Source organism: Talpa occidentalis, unplaced genomic scaffold (assembly GCF_014898055.3).
Source record: "Talpa occidentalis isolate TD23 unplaced genomic scaffold, MPIMG_talOcc4v2.1 talOcc4.6, whole genome shotgun sequence".
NCBI classification, from domain to species: domain Eukaryota; kingdom Metazoa; phylum Chordata; class Mammalia; order Eulipotyphla; family Talpidae; genus Talpa; species Talpa occidentalis.
This window is the reverse complement of record NW_023604972.1, coordinates 37368711-37391012: the sequence shown is the minus strand read 5'-3', so window position 1 is coordinate 37391012 and position 22302 is coordinate 37368711. Positions and strand designations below refer to the sequence as shown.

The 22302-nt window shown below is 32.6% G+C and overlaps 1 protein-coding gene across 7 annotated transcripts in view; it reads left to right on the top strand.

Annotated features, from left to right (window-relative positions):
- The window catches only part of EPHA5 (EPH receptor A5), a 323325-nt gene that overhangs the window by 235071 nt on the left and 65952 nt on the right, over positions 1 to 22302 (top strand). For 4 of the 7 annotated variants that reach the window (XM_054688280.1, XM_054688278.1, XM_054688284.1 and 1 more), the window contains 2 exons: positions 1558 to 1717; positions 11479 to 11584. In XM_054688280.1, coding sequence (XP_054544255.1) covers positions 1558 to 1717; positions 11479 to 11584 — 266 coding nt within the window. The remainder of the gene's footprint in view (positions 1 to 1557; positions 1718 to 11478; positions 11585 to 22302) is intronic. The other 3 variants (XM_054688281.1, XM_054688279.1, XM_054688283.1) reach the window with 1 other exon arrangement.

The window sequence follows — 22302 nt, the reverse complement described above, 5'->3', positions numbered from 1 at the left end:
ATATAGGAAGTTGTTGGAGGTCAAGTTTGATATGTCAAATTGGAAAAAATAACAACTATGAAAGCTAAAACATCCATACTTCATAGTTTATTAAGTGTTTTCACATACATTACCTGTGTCAGCTTACCCAGGCAACAATCTCTACTCTCATTTTACAGATACAAAAACTAAGGAAAAAATTTTAAGATGGATTTAGTGTATTTTTACCACATGATTTCAGGGTCTATACCAAAGTTACAGTACTGTTACTATACTGTAACTGATTTTAAACTTCAAGGGAGAAAGAGGAGCATGGCTTACATTTGTTTTGCTTTTCAGTATACAGCTTTGTGAAGATTAATAACTATACTATCTATTAGAGTGCTTGAGAAGTGAATATTACATTCTTGTTTCCTCTTATTTGGAAAAAAAGCTCTGTATATGTTATCTCCATTTGCTTTGAAAATATAAATCAACACACATTTCTATTTATAAAGAGAAAATTACCTGAAATGTTTAGAAAATGATGGTTTGTACTCATTAATCAAATTATTGTAAGGAAAGACTAATTCTTAAAAAGACCGAAATATCTGGCCATTACCTTTCTTTAATTCTTTAATATCTACAGAAATGTGGAAAAATCTTCAGAGAAAAACAAGTTCAGTGAAAAATTCACACAGAAAAAATACAAGGGAGGGCAAAGTTCAAGACAGGGACTTAGTGTATTTAAAATCTATATAGGTCTAAGATTTGATGTTCAATCACAGTAACTTCAGCAATAATAAGCAGTTACAGATGCCAGGTAGAGATTTTCATTAGCAGTCAAAATAGGAATAGTTACTCTTTATTTCAGTTTTTAAACTATACTTCCAGTGATGTTCTTCCCACTTCATCTCTATTCACTATTCATCTACCCCCAAAACATTAAAGTGAAAAAATAGAGTTTTAAAATGGAAAAAAAAATTCCTGATTTACATTTTTCCTTAATACTCCCTTAATACTTAATATAGGGCTTAATGAATTGAATCTAAATTAATTCATATTTAATTCATTGAAATTAAAATTCTCCAGTGAACTAGTCCTTCCTCTCTCAAGCTCTAAATATAATTAGAAATCAAATTCACTGAAGATGTAAAGCATAAATCTTTTCTGGCAGTGTGAGATATTACCACCTTCCTCTATAAACATACAGCATGTTAGATGTGTTCCAACAAAACATTTCTAAGAACAGCAAACCCACAAATAATAAGACTAAAGTATATTCAATGAAATGATTTATCTCCTTCAAGTTATATTTTAAAACACTGCATATTTATTTCTGACACAGGTAAAGGTGGTAGGTGGCCCAGGACAAGTCATCCACTAATTTTGAGTCCTAGAAGATACTTTAAGGCTCTACATAAGTAAATATAAATAAACGTGTAGAGTGTGTAGGTTTGTTTCCTAAAACATATCTGTACGGATAGCAAATGTGTAGGTGCTGATTTCTATTTTGATCAATTATTCTAAGGTTTGCTTTTATTATGAAATCATATGCCAATTTTTGTGTTTATTTCCTATGTTTATTTTTAATACAAGGACCAAGAGACCAGCTATACAATTATCAAATCTAAAGAGACAACTATTACTGCAGAGGGCTTGAAGCCAGCTTCGGTATATGTCTTCCAAATTCGAGCACGCACAGCAGCAGGCTATGGTGTCTTCAGTCGAAGATTTGAGTTTGAAACCACCCCAGTGTGTAAGTCATTTTAATTACTGTCAACTCATGTCTCTGTAATGGTTACCAGGAAAGAGTCAGTGGATCAATACTCTCCATGGGCATTCTGTCAGTCTTCTGCTCCTCCTCTCCTAGGCATGACCTCTTCAGGTAGGAAGCATCTGTCATGCTATTATGGTAGGTTAGTGGGTTAACACATCAGTCCCTGCTCCACATCACATTTAGTCTATTGGGAGATGAAACATCAGGAGATCCTTAAGAAATGTTTAAACCTTGCTTTTAAAGACTTTCTTTGCACTGCTGCCATACTTTATTGAATTATTGCCATTTACTTTTTACTTGTTTTATTGAGCTATGTTACCATGCTTAGTCTTTTTATGAAAATTCCACAGGGAACTTTCATTAGTATTGTGTTTGGCAAGTAAATGGTGCACTAAGGAACCAAGCTGACTTTTAAAAAATAAATCTCTGGCAATATATCTGGGTGGAGGACCTAGGAAATAATTCTGGAAAATGTTCTTGTATCTTTTTTTCAATTCTTCATGAAAAAGGATAACAATCATTCTTTGTTAGTGACAAACAAAATATTTAAATTAGCATCCTAAAGCAAACATTTTAAAAGTAGAATTATAAGAAGACAATAATTTATTCTATTTATAGATCAGAGAAGTGATACTATGAAAGTTTGGCTATGAAAGAAATAACATATGAGAAGAGCATGAAATGTGTGTGTGTGTGTGTATTTGATATGAGTTAGGATATGAAAGATCTAGCAATTTAAAAATGAAAAAGTAAAATGCTTTTGTCCTTTTTAAAATCAACAAAATGACAGTTTACCTATCAAATTTACTTTGTGAAGATTAGAATTATTAAACTAAATTTTCTAAAAACTTACACAATTCAGTTCTCTAGAAAATCAAGATACATTTCTGTCTTGAGCACATTTAACCAAATTGCAATTTTTTGCAATGTCTGTTGTGACTTCTCTTTCATGTCTGATCCTATTTATTTGAATTTCCCTCTTTTTTCTTTTTGAAACTAACTGGAGTTTGAAACTATTTTATTTATTTTTTCAAAGAATCAGGTTGTGATTTCTTTAATATTTTGGACTGTCTGTTTAATTTGTATTTTATTTATTTATGCTATAATTATTTCCTTTATTCTACTCGCTTTTGGTTTTATTTGTTGACCTTTTTCTAATTCATTGAGGTGATAGGTAAGGTTATTTACTTAAGTTCTTTCTTATTTCTTAATGTGGGGCTATATTGCTGCATAATCCCCTCTTAGTGTAGCTTTTGCTGTGTTCCATAAGTTCTGGAAGGTTGTATCCTCCTTGGCATTTGCCTTGAGGTATTTGTTGATTATTCTTTTGATTTCCACATTAACCTAAAAGTCATTTAGTAGTGAGTTGTTCTATTTCCACATATGGAGGATTTTCCTACTTTCTTTTTATGGTTGATTTCTAGTTTAATATACCTTTATGGTCATAGAAGATGACTGATATGATTTCAATCTTCATAAATTTGTTAAAACTTGTCTTGTGTAGTCAAAGCTGGAGAATGTCCTATGTGCTCTTGAGAATAATGTCTATTCAGGTTTTGGAGGATGCGACGCCCTATAAATGAGTATCAAGCCCTTGTGGTCTAATTTCTTGTTAAAGGCTACTGTGTCCTTATTTAAATTTTTATTCTAGTTGATCTGTTCATTGGTGTTAGCAGAGTTTTTATGTCACACGTCATGAATGTGTTTTTCCTAATTTCTATTTTCAGATTTGATAGTAATTGTCTTATATATTTTGAAATTCCTTCATTTGTTAAGAATACATTGATGAGTGTTAGGTCATCCTAATGTATTGTTCCTTTGTATAATTTTATTGTTGCCATTCCCGTCTCTTGAAATCTATGTTAGGTGATATAAATATGACTGTGCCTGCCTTTCTTTGTATCCCATTTACATGTAGGATTATTTTCAAACCCATTACTCTGAGTCTGTGCTTATTTGGGGGGTTCAGATTTATTTTTGGGAGACAACAGTAAGTTTCATCTATTTACTTATCCAGCCAGACATTTGTGCCCTTTAATGCATGAATTCAGTCCATTTAAATGTACAGTTATTATTGATATATAAAAGTCTGCTTCTGCCATTTTGTCCTGAATTTTATGGTTCTATTTCCTGTTCAGTACTTTGAATATGTTCCTTTCTTTAGTTTAGATGGGGGGGGGTGGTGAGCTTGTGTTTGCAAACTGTCTCAGCTTTTTCTAGAGGGTCTTTATTTCTTTCTTATCTGATGTATTAGTCTGCAGGATACATTATTATTGACTAACCTTTATTATCTTCAGAGAATTCCAATGTTAGTCAGATTGGAGTTCCCTGACCATTTATCTGCTTCTTCATCCAGACAGCTCCAATATTACTTCTTTGTCTTGAACTCATGGAAGTTTCACTTGTATATGTCTTTCTGCAGGTCTCATTATTAGGTACCCTGGTGTTCTTCTAGCTTCATGGATGTGTATTATTAGTTCCTTCTCCAGGAACGGAATGTTTTCCTCTTTTATTTCTTCAAATAAATTTTCTGTCCTCTATTCCCTCCTTTTGCTCTCTGGGATATCCATTATTCTTATATTGTTCTTCTTCATGCAGTTTGATAATTATCAAAGTGTTTCATCATTTTTTCCCGTCCTCTCTCTCTTATTTCATCTGGATTCTTTGTGCATTATTATCTTCACAGGTACTGATTTGATTTTCCATTTAATTCATGTGCTTTTATAGCCTTCCCTAGAATTTTTAATGTCATCTATTTGTCTTTTTCCTTTCTAAAACTCCATTTAGAATGGAGTTTGCTAATTTTATTTCTCAGAACATTAATTTTTTCTGAGTTTTCTTTTTATATCTTCCATCAGTTTTTCTGTTTTTTCCCATTTCTTTGAACTTATTTTTTAAAAAATATTTATTTATTTATTTATTTATTTATTTATTTATTTATACAAGAACCAGGGTACAGTCCAGATTTGCAGGAGGGTGAGAGGTTTCACCAGAGACAGAGCGGGGAACAGAACAGGCAGACTGATGAAATACACCACTGAGGGGAGCTGCAGGAGTGACAGAAGAGGTCTGCCGCGCCATGTGGGACCCTTGCCTGCTGGCAGGGATCGATCAAACCACCGTTGCAGCTGTGGACAGCTTCACAGCGCAGCACTCAAGTGCCTGCGCCACCAGGGGAGGCCCTCTTTGAACTTATTTATCATGGAAATTTTGAACTCTATGTTTGATAAGAAGAACAGGTCTTCCATATCTTAGTGATTAGGTTCTGGTGATTTGTTCTCTGTAGCATAGTAGTCTACTAAGAAAACATACTGCTATTTGTTTTGTTGTTGTTGTTGTTGTTTGTTTTGTTTTGTTTGGCCTCCCTATTATTTGCTTTCAGAGACCAGCACTGTTGCTGGTGGTCCTTTGAAATTGTGTGTATGAATTTCTATACAGTAGTTATCTTTGTAGGTTTTTGTATCTACCATCCCAGTCAAGATACAAAATATTACAATATCATGGATTCTTTGTATTACTGTCTTATAAAATCACCCACTGTCTTCAGTAGCAATTCCTGTGCCATAACTAATCCCTGGCAACCACTAATTTGGAAGCATCCATTTCCAAAATTTTGACATTTAAAAAATGTTTTATAAATGGAATCATACAGTATGTGAACTTTTAGTTTGAAACAGGCATTTTTTACTCAGAATAATTCCCTGGAGATTCATCCAAGTTGTTGTGTAGAACAAGGTTATTTATTTTCATTTTTAGGGAGTACTGCATGTGTTGCACATACCACTGTTTGTCTAACCATTCATCTGTTGATGGACATCTGCACTGATTCCAGCTTTTGCTATTATAAAAAAAGATGTTATGAACATTTATATCTGTTCTTGTTTCAACCTAATTTTTAATTTCCTGGTATTTATGCTCAATAATACAATTGCTGGATCAGTTAGTGATTGCCTACAACTTTGTATTTGGTAAACACAAAGGGTGTTGGAGCAAAGTAAATGGAAAATGTCATTTTTCAACATATGGAATCTTTTTTTTTTTTTAAGATTTATTTATTTATTTATGCAAGCACTGAGTACAGCCAGAAGTGCGGGAGGGTGAGAGAATTCACCAGAGCCAGAGTGGGGAACAGAACAGGCAGAGTGATGAAATACACTGCTGAGGGGAGCAGCAGACGCGGCAGGAGAGGTCTGTCGCGCTATGTGGGACCCTCGCCCGGCGGCCGGGGACCGAACCGGCACTGTAGAGGCTGCGGGCAGCTTCACAGCCTAGCGCTCAACCGCTGCGCCACCAGGGGAGACCCGACATATGGAATCTTGAAGTTACCATGGATCATATAAATATATAAGACTGAAAAAAATCATTATTGACTCAAGAATATTAATTTTTGTGAGATCCTTTTATACTAGTGTTAAATTGTTGCAAAATTTTTAGTTTTCCCAAAACAGCTATTCTTTCAAAAGTACATAATAAATCAACTAATTATTAATAAAAATACATAATAAAATTGGAAATATGAGTGACTAGAGGTTTATATCGTTGAATATTACAAAGTCTAACAACATATTAACAGGATAATCATGGATCACACTAGGCTTATTAATTATTTTTATGTTCCTAAGGAATGAATAAACATGAGGGGCTTAACAGTGCCCTATAAATTCTATGTATTTCCAACTTGGTTGATATGAAAGGGGATATTATTAATGCTGGCTTGGGAATCAAAGGAATAAATAGTACAAAATCTTGATGAATCATTTTTCATTAGAAATAACTTACAAATAAATTATGAAATAATCAGGGCCTCCCCGGTGGCGCAGCGGTTGAGCGCTGGGTTGCGAAGCTGCCCGCAGCCTCTGCGGCGCCGGTTCGATCCCCGGCTGCTCCCCGGCCACCGGAGGAGGTTCCCACATGGCGCGCAGACCTCTCCTGCCGCCCGCTGCTCCCCTCAGCAGTGTACTTCGTCAGTCTGCCTGCTCTGCTCCCCGCTCTGGCTCTGGTGAATTCTCTCACCCTCCCGCGCTTCTGACTGTACCCAGTGCATGTGTAAACAAAACAAACAAATAAACAAATAAATAAATAAAACATGCCTCTATAAAAAAAAAAAAAAAAAAAAAACAAATAAATTATGAAATAATCAGTAACTTAAACCCAATGGGAAATTAGAAATTTTTATAAATTTCAAAATATACATGAAAATGTGATTTTAAATTTTTTTCTTCAAGATCCCTTGATTTTTATTACTTTAAATTTAATTTACAGTGGGCATAGATAAAAACATACAAATACAAATGTGATTTGGTATTACTTACAAAATATTTCCATAACATATGTTATTCAAGAACATTTAATATACTATTAGAAATGATTTTGATGCAAAATATTTGCTTGTACCTAGGAGCATATTTTATCACATTGTTAAATTAGATCTTGAAAATTATGTAAAATGAAACACTTGGTATTACTATGTACCCATAATTTTTCCTTCAAATTATTATTTGTTAGCCTAAATTTTCTGTTTTTACCCCTAATTCTCATTAATCATGTCCCCTTCCTCTAAATCCAAATCTTTGAGAGTACCCAAAGTGGTACACTGAAACCCAAAAGAGTTGTTAGATTCAGAAGAAAGACTTTTGAATGCTACCTTGAAAATTCAGAATTTTTTCCTCATAGGTTTTAAACATCTGTTAGCTTTTTGATTTAAGAAACAAGATCAAAGTGGCTTTATTTTAGATATTTCTAAGAGGCTTTGACCAATATTCTAGCAAATTTGAATCAAATAAATGAGTGTTGGATGAGGGAAGTAATGCATAAAAGAAAAACAAAACATATTTGGTAATTAATGGTTACTAGGGGTTTAAGAAATCAATGATAGTTCAAGAAACCAGAAAGAGATCATTAAAATTAATCTGGTTTGGTGGTTAGATTTATGGTGTGTTTATTTATTGATGTGATTTTGTTAATGCCTTTGGGTGAATGTGGTTTAAGGGATGATTTTAGGCATGTTTATTTTATGTGAAAATACAATCTTAATAAAGGAAACTTTTTTTAAAATAAAGTGATATTTTACAGACAAATAAGGGTTGAATATACAAATTTGGGACTCTTCAACTTTTAATTATCTGATGCCATGAGCAAAGATGCATCTATGAAGAGGGAGAAAGGAGATAGGATGAGAAAAGACAGGAAGAGTAGAAGAGGAGAGAAATATTCATCAATAACTGTTTGTATATATGATGTAGAAAGAGAAAGTGGAGCCAGAAGAACTGACAAAGTGTGCTTTACTGTGGAAAAAAGAGAAAGCAGCTCATCTGAGTTCACAGAAACCAAGAGGAGGAGAGTTTCAAGAATGAAATATAGGTTCACCAAGGTTAAATATGTTATTATAGAAAGTGGTAAGGCACATGGAGAAATATACATTGAAATTAGCAAATATGTAATTCATGGAGCTCAAAGACAGAAGAAGAGAAGTTTCAGAAATAATTTAATGAGGTAGATTTTCAGAAGATGAGTCAGGAAAGAACAGGAAAAGCAGGAAAGATTCTCAGAAGATAAGTCAGGAAAGTAGGACAGAATAAAAATGGTAAATAAAACAGAAGATAAAATATGTAAAAATAATATCTACTATTTATTTAAAGCTGGCAATAGATGAAATGCTATGCTACTTGCTTTTTATGTATTATTTCTAAACATGAATATAATAATTCAGGGAAATTATCTCTATTTAGAGATTATTGAAATGAGACTTTACAAGGTTAAATAATTTGCCTTGATCCATTGTCTAATAAATCTTGGTCATGGTTCTATAGTCAAATTGAACTAAAATCAGAAAGTTAGGTTTAAGGATTTGTTTTCCCAAAAAGGATATGTTCATTCAGGTTTGTCAGTAACAGAATTAGCTTATAAGATAATGAAAATTTCTCCTGGAGGAAGTTCTTTGAAATAAAAAGGTTTTGTAAGAAACAGGAAGATCTCTAACAGTAGTTTTAGATTTAGCAAAAGAAAGTTATGCAATTACATTTAACCATGGAGTTCAGAATTCATTTTTTTATTTATAAACTTTAGTATTTCTAAAACATTAGAAGTGGGGATGGTTTAGTTATACTAAAGAGATGAAGACTCATTGTGGAGCTGATTTTGTTAGGAATTAATGAGAGAATCAAAAACACTGGGAGCAGCTGGAGCCCAATCAAAATGTCATTGACCTCCTATGACCAAATCTACAGGACTTATTCCAGAAACAGTGTCCCTGTCAAAATGAAAGTTAAAGAACCAAGAAAAAGTAATGGTGGAAGTATTGTAATCCTAGTTTAGAGGTTAATAAAGCAACTTTTTTTTTTAAATAATAAATTTTATTTTTATATTCCCCATACAATTGCAACCCCCCCATTCTGACCCCAATCCCTCCCCTCCCGCCCCCCACCCCCAAAAAGTGTCTCTGGTTCATAGTTTTTTGTTGATTTTGATTTTCACTTTCTTATAGTTATTCATTTTCCTGGTCCCTTATTTAAGTTTTCTAGATCCCTGCTATGAGTGAGACCATCCGGTATTTTTCTTTTTCTTTTTGGCTTATTTCACTGAGCATGATCCCTTCCAGCGCCATCCATGTTGCTGCAAATTGCATGTGTTTATCTTTTTTGAATGCTGAGTAATATCCCATGGTATATATGTACCACATTTTCTTGATCCAGTCATCTATTTTTGGGCATTTGGGCTGTTTCCAAAGCTTAATAAAGCAACTTTTTGGGAAGACTACTTATGGTGATGAGGTAGCTTTGTTTTACATCATTTATAATGAACTCTAGTATTTAAATTCCTTTCCATGGTCTTCAACATCAGAGAACAGAATAAAACAGAGGAAAGAGACATTGAATTACAACCATTATCATCTAAGAAAAGGCTGGGTAAGAACATTGATTTAGTTGTTCTCATACATGAACAAACTGTTGAAAATGGGCTTTGAAGACGAGTCTCAAAGTGTTGAAAGTAGATCAGTGCAAGAAGATGGTCAAAGGGTCAGTTAATCAGGTTAAAAAGAATCAAGACAGAGGTGATGAGAATAGAGAGAAAAGTGTTTGGATGTCAAAAACTGCTGATAAGACCAAGATCTGGTATGGGGTTGTAACTAATGAAACATGCAAAGTAAGCATATTAGTTTTGATGACTTAAAATTTGATACTGCATATTAGTGACAACATCCAGTATTTATCTTGTGGAATATAAAATAACTAAACTAAGAATCATATAAAGACATGATTAAAAATTAGTCCTTGATAGCTGACTACAGAACTGAAGCACCAACAGGGAAAGAGACAGGAGAGAACTAAGAACAAAGAGGGAGGGAAGCACAATAGACTGTGGTGGTGGACTAGGAGTGATTTGGTGATGGATATGCTATAGTGGTAATATCTGATGAAGGCATATTACCTCAATTAAAAAAATCAGTTAATCAAAAATATAAAAAACATCTTGAAAGATAAATGAAAACAAGTTCTTATATTTAGCTATTTTTAATAACAGTTTCTCATAGGCAGAGAAATATCTTGTCAGCGAAATAAGCCAGAAAGAAAAAGAAAAATACCGGATGGTCTCACTCATAGCAGGAATCTAGAAAACTTAAATAAGGGACCAGGAAAATGAATAACTATAAGAAAGTGAAAATCAAAATCAACAAAAAACTATGAACCAGAGACACTCTATGGGGGGTAGGGGATGGGAGGGGAGGGATTGGGGTCAAAATAAGGGGGTTGCAATTGTATGGGGAATATAAAAATAAAATTTATATTAAAAAAAGAAACCATTTTCAGTTAAAAAAAATTGTTATCACAGAAATGAACTTATGACAGTCTGAATTTGTCACAAAATTATGTCCTTTAGCAGCATATATCCTCTTAAGGGTTTCTTGAAAACATTAGTAAAATGTATTCTTCTCTGTAGGTTTCTTATTTTAATCAGATGTAGTTACAAAAACAAAAGAAAAATGTCCTTGCTTATGTGGCTACAACTCTTTAATCATATCCCTATTCTTTTAATCATAGTAATTACATTATTAAAATATATAATATTTCACGTAAATCCCTCTATTTACAAAATAGATGACATAAATGAATCTAATCTGACTGAAGAATTCTCAAAGTTTTAAATGTATTGATATTTTTGAAAAAGTAATCCTACTTACTGATTACATTCTATTTGAAATGCTTTTTTTATTATAATATCAGAATAGTCATTATATTAAACATTACTGGGGTCATAGCCACATCATTTTGAATTTCAACCTATGTCTATGGGACAAATCCTATCTGAGTTAATGAGATTTTTTTTTTCCCTAGAGAAACTAAATAACAGCCACATGCAAACTCTAAAATGTCAAATCTCATATACTTAGCACTTCCTATTAAGATTAAGGTGTTTCAAATGAGTGACTAAGTTCCATTTTATCTTGCAAACCTAAGATCCCTAGATGAATACTATGCAAACAATTACATTCATTTTTTATGATGACAAGGAATAATCAGATACTTAGTGATTCTTTTGAATTTCCATTCGAAGAGTAAATGTTTTCTCCTGAAGATGTCTTTTCAATTACACACTTTTGAGAAGAGATATTAGGAGGAAATCTCAGCCCAGAATGGATGAATTGCTTAAACCATGTGTTGATTACAGATTATTAAGCACCTCTTATTTGAATGCATATGATCACTTTAACCACAGACTCCATTTTCTGTGTCTCCTATCAGCAGTTGCAGCATCCAGCGATCAAAGCCAGATTCCTATAATTGCGGTGTCTGTGACAGTGGGAGTCATTTTGTTGGCAGTGGTTATCGGCTTCCTCCTCAGTGGAAGGTAAGAGAGGAAGCTGTGATTCTGAACTTTTGCAGCTGAGTTCTTCCTTACCTTGATCTGACCATTTGACTGTTAAGCACATCCCAACAAATCAGGCAAGCGATATATCAGTAGATAACCTCAAAGCATGATATATTTCTTAAATCTTCCTTCCTTTTCCTATTGTAGTGCTAACTTATTTTAAGTACACATTTTCTCTTTTCCAGTTGTACTATTTATATTGATTTGCTGGTGATATTAATTTGCTGGTGTTTCTTCTGTCATTAATATAGCAATATCTTTCTCTGACATTTTTTTTCCCTTCAAAATGGATTTTTGAAAATGTTTATGTTTGCATGTTTCAGTTGTAATGTTTGGAAAGCCTCTGTCTGTGTTGGGTAGATTTTAGAGGAATGGCACTAATAATTCTAGTAAGCCAGCATTCTGTCCCTATAGGTTGATAAATATAAAGGAGATACTCTGGTGAACAAGCATTTTGGGAAATAACTATCCCATATTAATAATTGCTTTTATTTTCAAGTTCTGAATGTTTTCAATATGAATATACCAATCATTGTGTATACTAATATCCATGAATTTTATTGACTATTATATCAATAAATGCATCATATTTATATTTTTCATTTTAAATAAAAATTAGAGCCTCAACAAAAGCTTTTGTAAAAGGTTTTACTGACATTGAATTGAGCATAAACAATCTTCCTTAAAAATAAGCAAATGAAAGCATGAATGTGCTCTTTTCCTACAACAAACTTTTTCATACTTCATACAGACTATTGTTAGGTCATTTATAATGAGCAATAAGAGCCATCTATTTGAAAGTGTTAGGTGTTGAACTACTATATAAAATTTGATGAAAGTCCTTATGGAAACATTTAAACTTGCACAAATATGAAAATATACCGTAAAGTCCAAAAAAGTCAGGAAATCTATATTCATATTGATTTTGTTACTGTTGAACTCATTTACTTTTGACTCTTCAGCACCTATTTAACTCATAAATATACAGAATTAGGTGCTTTCCAATAGACTGCATATTGTATTCTGAAAAGATTTATGACTATATCCTCAAATTATAGTATTAACGATCTATTTTCATAAAACATTGCTACTTCCCTTGAATTTTCTTTCTCTTTGTATCTGAAAACTCTATGTCTTCTAACTCACATTAATTTAAGAGTTTTCAAAGTTTCAAAGTTTTCAAGACTATGTGTAAAAATCTATCTCTAACTTTTAATGTTAGAATAACTATGATAACTTCTTAAAATTTTTGCTGGAAAACAGTTTGTGCTCTGTGGTAGACAATTAACCTCATCCCGACAGAAGTTGGAGCCCCACTGGTTTCTCCTTTCTGAAGTCATTTGAAGAGAATGGCCTATCTTTGTCTCTGCTTTCTGGACTATAAGCAGATTTCACCACCCTTTTCAGAAAAACTGCTCAAATTTCGATCATATTAAATAACTAAGTTTAGTGAAATATAACTACCAATGAAACTATCTTTCTATTTTATACCATTCCTATCCCAAATGGAAGATAACTATAATACATTTTCAGAACTGGTTTGTAATCTCATTCCTTTACTTACGATGGAGATATGTATTAGTTTCTTCCTTTCCAATAAATCCAATAAGAATTTGTTATATTTAGGGACATAGAGATCTTTAGAATAGAATATTTTGCTAGTTTCACACTTCGGAGAAATGAATAAAAAAGGTAAAAGAGTCAAGTTCTAGAATACAACAAATATATGTGTTTAAGAGTTCCTAAAGGATACATAAAACACAGGAAATATTTTATTGTACACTTGGCACAGTGTATTTATTTAACCTATGTATTCTTAATGTGAATTTACTGATGACATTCAGCTATGCATTCTTGCCTACCTGTATGTGAATCAGCACTTCTTTCAAAAAACCTCTTCCCCAAATACATACATAAAATTACTTGAAAATAATCCACTTTGTTACATCTGGGTTATTAGATAAAATGTTTGAGAGAAGGTACAGTCTACCAATTATTTAGTGACATCAGGAAAATATAGCTTTAACATACATATATATATATATATATATATATATATATATATATCTCCACATACAGATTCCATATTTACCTGAATTTTCTGTATGAGAATAACAAGATAATTCTAGGATAATTTCTCAGTTATACTGGAATCCCTTCTAAACCCAAGAAACAAAGCTTAATTTTCAACATAACTAACTACAAGCTTCAGTGAGACACATTTTTTAATGTACTGTCATTTAAAAATTGGTGATACTTTATGATTGTGCATTATTCATTCAATTAAATTTGTCTTAATTTAATTAAATGATACCCTAGTATGCTGAAGCTAGGACTTAGCAGATAGCAGTTTAAAGGAAAACAAATTTTATCAAAAAACAATCTGAGGCTCATATTTTTTAGCAACAAATATATTACATAAAATTCCTCTTCATTCCTTTGAATACCCATTCTTGAATTTCAAGGTACTTGTCACATGAGCAAAACATCTTTGGACTTTGTATTTTGATTTTTATAGACAAGTCATTTTAGGTTAATATTATATAAATATATTGATTCAAAGGCTTAAATGATATGATTCTTGAAGGACATTTCTTATCTCATTGAAGGCCATAAACTCCTTAACTTTTGTCTGCACTAATAAAATCTTATCCACCTTGTAGTATCTAGAGTATTCTGAATTAATTCACTAAAGATTTGTCAAGCAAGAGAAAAATTGGGAAATTATCTTTAAATACTAAGAAGTTATTGAAAAAAACTCATTCAAGGAATGGTTTAAAGGCATTATTATATACATTTCTCTGTCCTGGCTGTGCTAAACTATGATAAACACATACAAAAACATAATGACATATCCTCTCATTTGGAACTAAATTCCTTTATCACTGTAATTTCTCTTTAATAGATTATAAACCAGACATTTGTTCCTATGTCAAATATATTTTAGTTGTAAATAATTTGACTGAATGATGATACAATCACTTAATTTTGATATATTGAAAAATATTAATATCACTTGTAATTTTTATTGAGAATTTATATTATTTGGACACAAGAGAAGTTATAGAGAAAAAACATATTCACTAACAATTTGTATTCTAATTAAAATGAAAAGTTGAAGATTTTAACATGCTAAATATCATGAGATTAATCATTCAAAAAAAGGAAATTACTTGTATTATTCTAAAAGACATTGAAGATAAAAATTAAATCATTTACAGAGACTTTCTACTCTTTTTAGGCTAGAATGATTATGCAGAAAACTTTTTAAGTCTTTCTACAATTTAAAATAATACAAATATTGATTTTGAAAGAAAAGTCCAAAATAAAAATGGCAAGTAATTGTAGCATTTTATGATTCTACCTACTTTAGAATTTGTGCGCTTTACATGTTTAAAGGTGCTAATGAGTCCACAGAGTGTTTTCTGCAGGGTTTAGGATTTCCTTTATTTGCTATTTCCGCATTGATTTAAAATCATTTCTTTCATGACATTATGAAACATTTGACATACCTTCTCAGAAGGCTATTAACTTATTACCCTGGAATAGATATAAGTGAAATCTCCTGATATATAACTCAGGTTGTAATGCTTTTAATTGTTTCTCTTTTGTCAGTAATGACATTGCACATTGATAACTTTTTTAATATTCTAATTTCATGTTTGTTCTCATATATACTATCTGATAAATAGAAACTGTTTAATCAGTATTTTACCAATGGGATTGTCATATCCATACTCTTCCAGTTACATGTCTGGGGCCTTAATGTGTCTTTCTCTCCTTTTCTTTCCCTTAAAGATAATCGCTGATATCACTAAGCTGATTTTTTTCTTCTGTATCCCTATTTCAAGCCAGAATGAGGCCTAATTCTGAAAATTGATTTCTGGATACCTTTTAATCTAGCAAAAAGCTTAAATTAACAGAATATAATGGTATAGAAAATACAAAGGAAAACATCTTTTAGTGTACAGAAATTATTTTGTACCTTTTAATATAAACATCCTGATATTAAGGATTATTTTAATCTGAACCCTCACTGTCACATATTCATGAATTTAAATTTTAAGAAAATTTTTAGAGCTTTGTTTTTTCAATAAATTCCACATATATACTCAGAGGAAAAGTATATATTCCACACCTGCACTGCCACATATATTTACACATGTTCTCGCATATAAAGTCACAAAAGTAAAGTTTTTTTCCATTTTAAATTTGGAAAACAAAACCAAAATACAACAGCTCCTGAAGAGGTAGAAGGATTCCCTCAAGCTGCCTTGCCTTAGATATGACTTTAAGGCTATTTATATGTGGCATCAATGCTATAATGTTTCTGGAATGATAAATTTAATCTGAGTTTCCTAAGGTGAAAATTTCTTAGGAGTCAGTGCATACTATACTTTGAAATAACCTATCAAAATTAAGAGACCATGCCAGAGCTTTAGAGACAGGAAAAGGAGATTTATTGAAAATGCAGCTTTAGGTTTTCTTGTTACTTGTAACAAGTATTAATATTTAGCCTCTTGTGTCTTTTCTAAATCTCTTAAATTATAGCCAGTGCAAATGACATAGTCTCTCTAATCATGCATTACAAGCATTTATTGAGTACCTCTCATACTTAAACACCAAAATAAGGCCAGAGCATATGAATTAAAAAATTTGAGTGTCCTTTTCTCAGTTTTTCCACCTTACTTTAGTAGTCCTATAAATTAATAGAATTTCATAAACAATTACAATAATAAGAGATAAAGAAAAGAATTTAAATTAGAGTCATTCCCTTCTTGATGTCTCCCACCCTCTTTGGACCAAAATGATGGTCTGATTCAATAATTCAAGAAATACTTTGGTTATTACATGTTTCTCACATTTCTTATGTTCGAAAAACAAGTACTTTAGAATCTGCTAGACTTTGAATCTTTTCTTCAATTTCTTTTGGAGCCAAATAATATAATAATGTAGACATTTTGAGTGCAACTATTTAATTTAGACAAGTACCAGGGCTCTACCGACATTTAATGTCAAAACATAGGAACTTCTTAAGCGGGATACTTTCTAACGTATACATAGTATTGTAAAACCTTAAGAGATGTCTCTTCCCCTAATGGAAGTGATACAATGATATATTGATGATAATAAGTATAATAATGTCTAGCTTGAATGTCTTAACACCTGTTACCAGGCACTGTTCCATGGGTTGTGCATGCACTGTCTCATACTACTATGTCACGGTTTTAGTTAGTTCCAATTTATGCTTGACAAAATCCTTGTTGTTTCTTGAACATTGTAAGAATGATCCAATCTTAAGACTCTTCCTGATGCCTCAAATTTCCTTGCCCCAGAGAACCATATCTCTTCCTCCTTCTTCCAAGTCTTTGTTAAAGTTCATCTCTCCAGTGTGCTTACTAGAATGATGACATTGATGACCCATGATTCCTTCTTCTGTACATCTCATTTGGTTTGTTTCACACAGATGATAGTATATGTTGTCAGTAAAAGTCCAATAACCATATGACTGGGGGACTGAAGCTGTAGTTCAAACCTCTTTATATATGGTTCAAACTATATTTCCAGCATTATCATTATTGTTTGGACTCCTTTGGTTGAATATGACACAAGCCAAATTTAAAGTGACTTACTCCAAAAGACAATTATAGTTCAGAGAGATGAAAAGTTCCAGAGATTAAAAAAAGAAAATCAAAAGTGCAGGCACTTATAGATTCAGGTACCAAAATACTGTCTCAGGTATCAAAATAGTGTCTCCTATACAGTTCAATACACATACATGATTCAGGAATACTCTGGCACAAATGTGGTATTTATTTATTTAAAATTAATTATTAATTTTCTTACATCATTGTTAATTTTTGACAGTATTTTATTTTTTCCCTCAGGAGTTGTCCCCATAGTTCTCCCACCAGCATAGCCCCTGTGATCCATCACCAGAGTCCCTTCTGCTCTCTTCTCTCCTGTTTTGACCCCTCTTCTTACCACTCCCCTGCTAGATGCTTTAGATCTATGGTCAGCTTGCAAGTTTTATCTTTTTTCAACTCCTTTGCTTGATTTCTCTATAGTCATATAAGTGAAACCATCCAATATTTATCTTTTTCTTCTGACTTATTTCACTTAGCATCATCCCTTCCAGCTCCATCTATGTTGCCACAAATGGTATGAGTTTATCTTTTTTGATCACTGAGTAGTATTCCATTGTGTATATATACTACATCTTGATCCATTCAACTGTTTTTGGGCATTTAGGTTGTTTTCATAGCTTGGCTATTCTAAGTAGAGCTGCAATAATCAAGGAATGCAGGTTTTAAAACCACTGATAAATATGAGATAATTTGAATGGAGCCCAGGGCTACTCAGATACTGAGAGACACCTGAAGGAGGATGTCCTGGCAAAGGAAACTAAGAAAGAGTGGCCCATGATGTAGCAGGAGGGAAGACCTTCACTCTATTGAACTTAACTCTGACTGTAGAGCTCTTGCCCTTTACCTGCAGAGCTCACGTGGCACTGGCTCTGACAGGAACCTGATAGCAGCTGCACAGAGCAAGTTAATCAATATCACTGGAACTTTAACCAAAAATAGGCTGCAGATTAGTAGCTCAAACCTTAATCTGGAAATAGGGTCAGCCTCACACAAATTATATAAATGTAAAATGTGAAAAGAGGATCTCAATGTACATTTTAGCATATCCTCCATTTCATTTTTTTAATATTCAAACCTTACCCACATGTCAGATATACATCATTCATTCTTCCTATCATAAAACCTTCCCCAGGCCTCTAATCAAAATATTCTCTCCTCCCACTGAAGTCTCAACAATCTCAAATTATCTCAAAGTAGTTCTCACAGAATTTACCACTTTCAACCACAAATTGCATACATTAAATAAAGATCTTCTCTCTGTTGTTCTCCATTAAGTATTTAAAGGATAAAGATGACTGTGGCTCTCCCACATAATCTAATTGAATGAATATTTCATAAATTATTGAATTAAAGATAAACTGTGCATCAATCTCTATTTGAAGTGCTTTGTCTCATTTTCCCTAATAACATTGATAGTTTGGAAAAATGAAAGATGTTAATTACTGTGGCATAAGCTTAATGGCATTCCTAATCCATAAATATGTTGTCTTTCTGAATTGTGAAATTTGGTGCCACTACAAAATAATTGCAATGATTTTAAAAGAAGCATTACACAGGAATTAAGAAATTTTCACCAGTTTATATTATTTATTTGACTTCTGGCTTACAAATGCCAATATGATGATGCACTTAGTGACATTAAGTGGCATTAGCTTTTATAAATAATAATGTAGGTCAACATATTTGTATTTGTCTCCTGATTCTCTTCAGGTTGAGGGAATAATGGATCTGTTGTTATATTTGGCATTGTTTACATAACTAGGGACATGTATTTTCAAAACTTGGTAAGTTTTGATAAGAAAAAGTATTGAGATGAAAATATTTTCTTCTAATACTATTTTATTTTTAAATAATGATAGATAAAAATTTGTAATCACACATGTAATCACTGATTTTAGAAAAAAACTCATTAAAATAAACTCAGTGGTTTATGAATTAGCAATGGATGTGACTTTATAAAACTATTATAAATCCAGGCATGTGTATTGATTTAATATCTGAAAGTTGTTATCCCTTCTATTTTTTCATGATTACATGCTTTTCTCTTCAAAGGCTCCAAATCAAAGATAATTAGAGAGCAGATCATAATTTATTAATAACTGACAAATGGGGATCAGGGCAGAGTAGTGCCAGAAAGACTAGGAGCATAGCAACAACTAATTGCCCACTGTGGGAAGTAAATAGTCCTCGGAAACTGAACCCAAGAGGGTTACTGGCTCAATTGCTCAACATTATTGAATATCCCACCTGCGACTTCTCACAGATCAAACATGTAAACATTACAGTTCTCAGGAAGCTATATTGAGGCAAATATTTGGAAGGAAATTTCATTTATAAAACTGAATACAGCAAGTTAATATCATTGATTTGCCAGGATCAAAATTATTTTAGAAAAAAATCTAGAGGCTCAGATTTCACCAAGGGCAAAAGAAAGGACGAATCAAAATCATAATAAACACAAGAGCAAAGTATATTTTTGTCTGAACCTCCATTTTCCTGGAGCTCCATTTCTATAACAATATGATCCCCATCGATAAGAGAGAGCATACTAGCAAGCAAGAAGACACTGGGCTCTGGTGATGACTCTTCTAAGTTTCTGGAATCTTACCAGTCTCTGCAAGCTCAGAATAGGACAGGCTCTCACAGGAACCTGATATCCAACATTAAAGAGAAAATCAATAGCACCACCTTATGCCAAAGGGTAGACTCAACAAAAAAATCAGTTAATTCCCTGAGCCATGTTTAGGTATGTACTCATTGCTGAGAAATGAGGCAAATGAAGACTAAAATATTGAAAATGATTTTAAGTACCAGCTAAAAGCCACATTTGTTCAAAATCTCTGCTCTGTTTTTAAACCTTGTATGAATCTGGAAAGGGATAAATGTTTCTAATAGATTAGCAACTCAATCTAAACATCTGAATTATTTAATGTGCAATGTAGAGGGACTGACTTTAAATATATCTGATGTTAATAATATAGTGCTACAAAACATGTTATATTCCCATATATTGTTTACCAAAGTTATTTTTCCCTCTCACTACTTGCTTTTCTCTCATTTCTTCTTGCTCCTCTTGCTTTTTAATCTTGTAAAAATTACATACTTTGCTGTATTAGTTCTTTCATATGCATTAATAGTCTCTATAGTCTCTAGGCATTAATCTACTCTGCTAATACTGCTATTGGTATTGCAGATAACGATTTCAATCCATTTTAATTATTCCTTTGGATTTCTTACTTCAAATCAGCCTTTACTTGTTTATTTCTTCAATGATGCATTTCCTTTTCTTCCTGCCTATCTGGTGTGGGATTGGGTTCCACATTTCTATAATGGTCATTGTTGAATTTTCTTGAATCAGGCTAGACTGAATGGCAAGAGAGTGGGGTGGGGGAGGGTTGTTTCTTTGTTTTTGCCTCCTTTCCACACCACCAGTTTCATCTTAGAAGACAAAATATCATCAAGTTGACAAATTGGGACCTCCCTGCATGATTAGTAGAGATAAACCTCTATAACTTAGCATTTCATAGGTTTTGCTTAAATCTATTTTAAATTCCTCTTGTGTTTCAGTTCAGTCTGAACATTCCAAAGAACTCAGTATTTTCATGTATCTTACAAACACTTCTCCACCTCACAGAGCTCAGCATGCCTCTGATAGTGAGATCCTAGTTCTGCTTGAAGACGCTTATGCCTGTTTCATGTGATTTTTCCAAAGCAAACTTAGTAGGCTTCTGATTAAACTGACTTTATTTATAAATAATGCACATAGGTTGACAACATTAAAAATAATTGATCATAAATGTTGCATTTTCAGTTAAAGTCTGTAACTTTGATTGTCTAATACTTTAGTGCTTTAACTGTTAAAACAAAAATATCTGTTTCACGATAGGGAGAAATAATACATAAGAATATAAAAGTTAACCATAATATGCAATCACATCAAACAGTTGAACAAATATCTTTAACATCATTTAGGAATAAATTAAGTGAAACATTTTCTATGCTAGTATCAGTTTTTCTAGCTATATTAGAATCTGACCATAATCTTCACTGTTATATTTGTAATATCTTTCATATATCCAGCAACAAAATATTATTTGTTTTAGGGATACAAAGTTCAGCATCACTATTTAACCAGTGCTTATTGAATCTGTAGAATAATTCCTATTTTCTTGATTTGCAGTAAGTAAAATTATCAAAAAATACCAATCTGTAGGTCCAATCTTCTTCATATAACTATTCAGATGAACTTTAGTTATGCAAATGATTACATTCTAGCTCATCATGCTGAAGAGATGTAAAAATCTAACAAATCATCATCAAATCAACACAAATTTTGTATTTATAGACGTGATGTTGAACATTGTGTATAATTTTTGATGAAACAAATATATGATAAGCCAGAATTCTACTTTTGTGTGACTTGCATGTTTTCTAATGCATAGAGATTTCTTGATGATTTATTTTGATGTTAATATCTGACTTTATCTTACTTAATCCTAATCTAATTTGTTCAAATTATATATAATGGTCTGTTACATTCTCCTCTTCTCCAGTTATTTGGAATGGAGAGCACTAGGATAAACCTAGTCTTTCTTGGGGTCATAAAGGTTCATATTAATCAAACCAAACCTGTATATTGACAGTTTCCAACCCCAACAGGGAAACAGCAACAAAGAATTCCACGTAGATGTCTAATTTACTACCCAGTATCTTTCTACTTAAACGCCCAAGATTTCTAAATATACCCAAGAAATTAAAAAAAAAAAGTCCTTCTATATATCTCAAATAGCTTGTCAAAATTTGCAGTTTGACTCATTCTGCCCATCATTTCAGTCATCGGGGTGACTGGATCCTGCTCCTGTTCCTCCAACCCTCTTAAAACCTGCCACTTTAAGAGGACTGTAAAACCTCCTAGTGGCCTAGGGGTAGAGTCTCAGGGCTATCACAATGGTGGCCTGAGTTTGATCCCCAGCCAGCGAGCTAACCCACATATGGTGCAGCTGACCTCTGCTGTCTTGCTGGCTGCTCCCTGTAGCTATGGATTTCAGT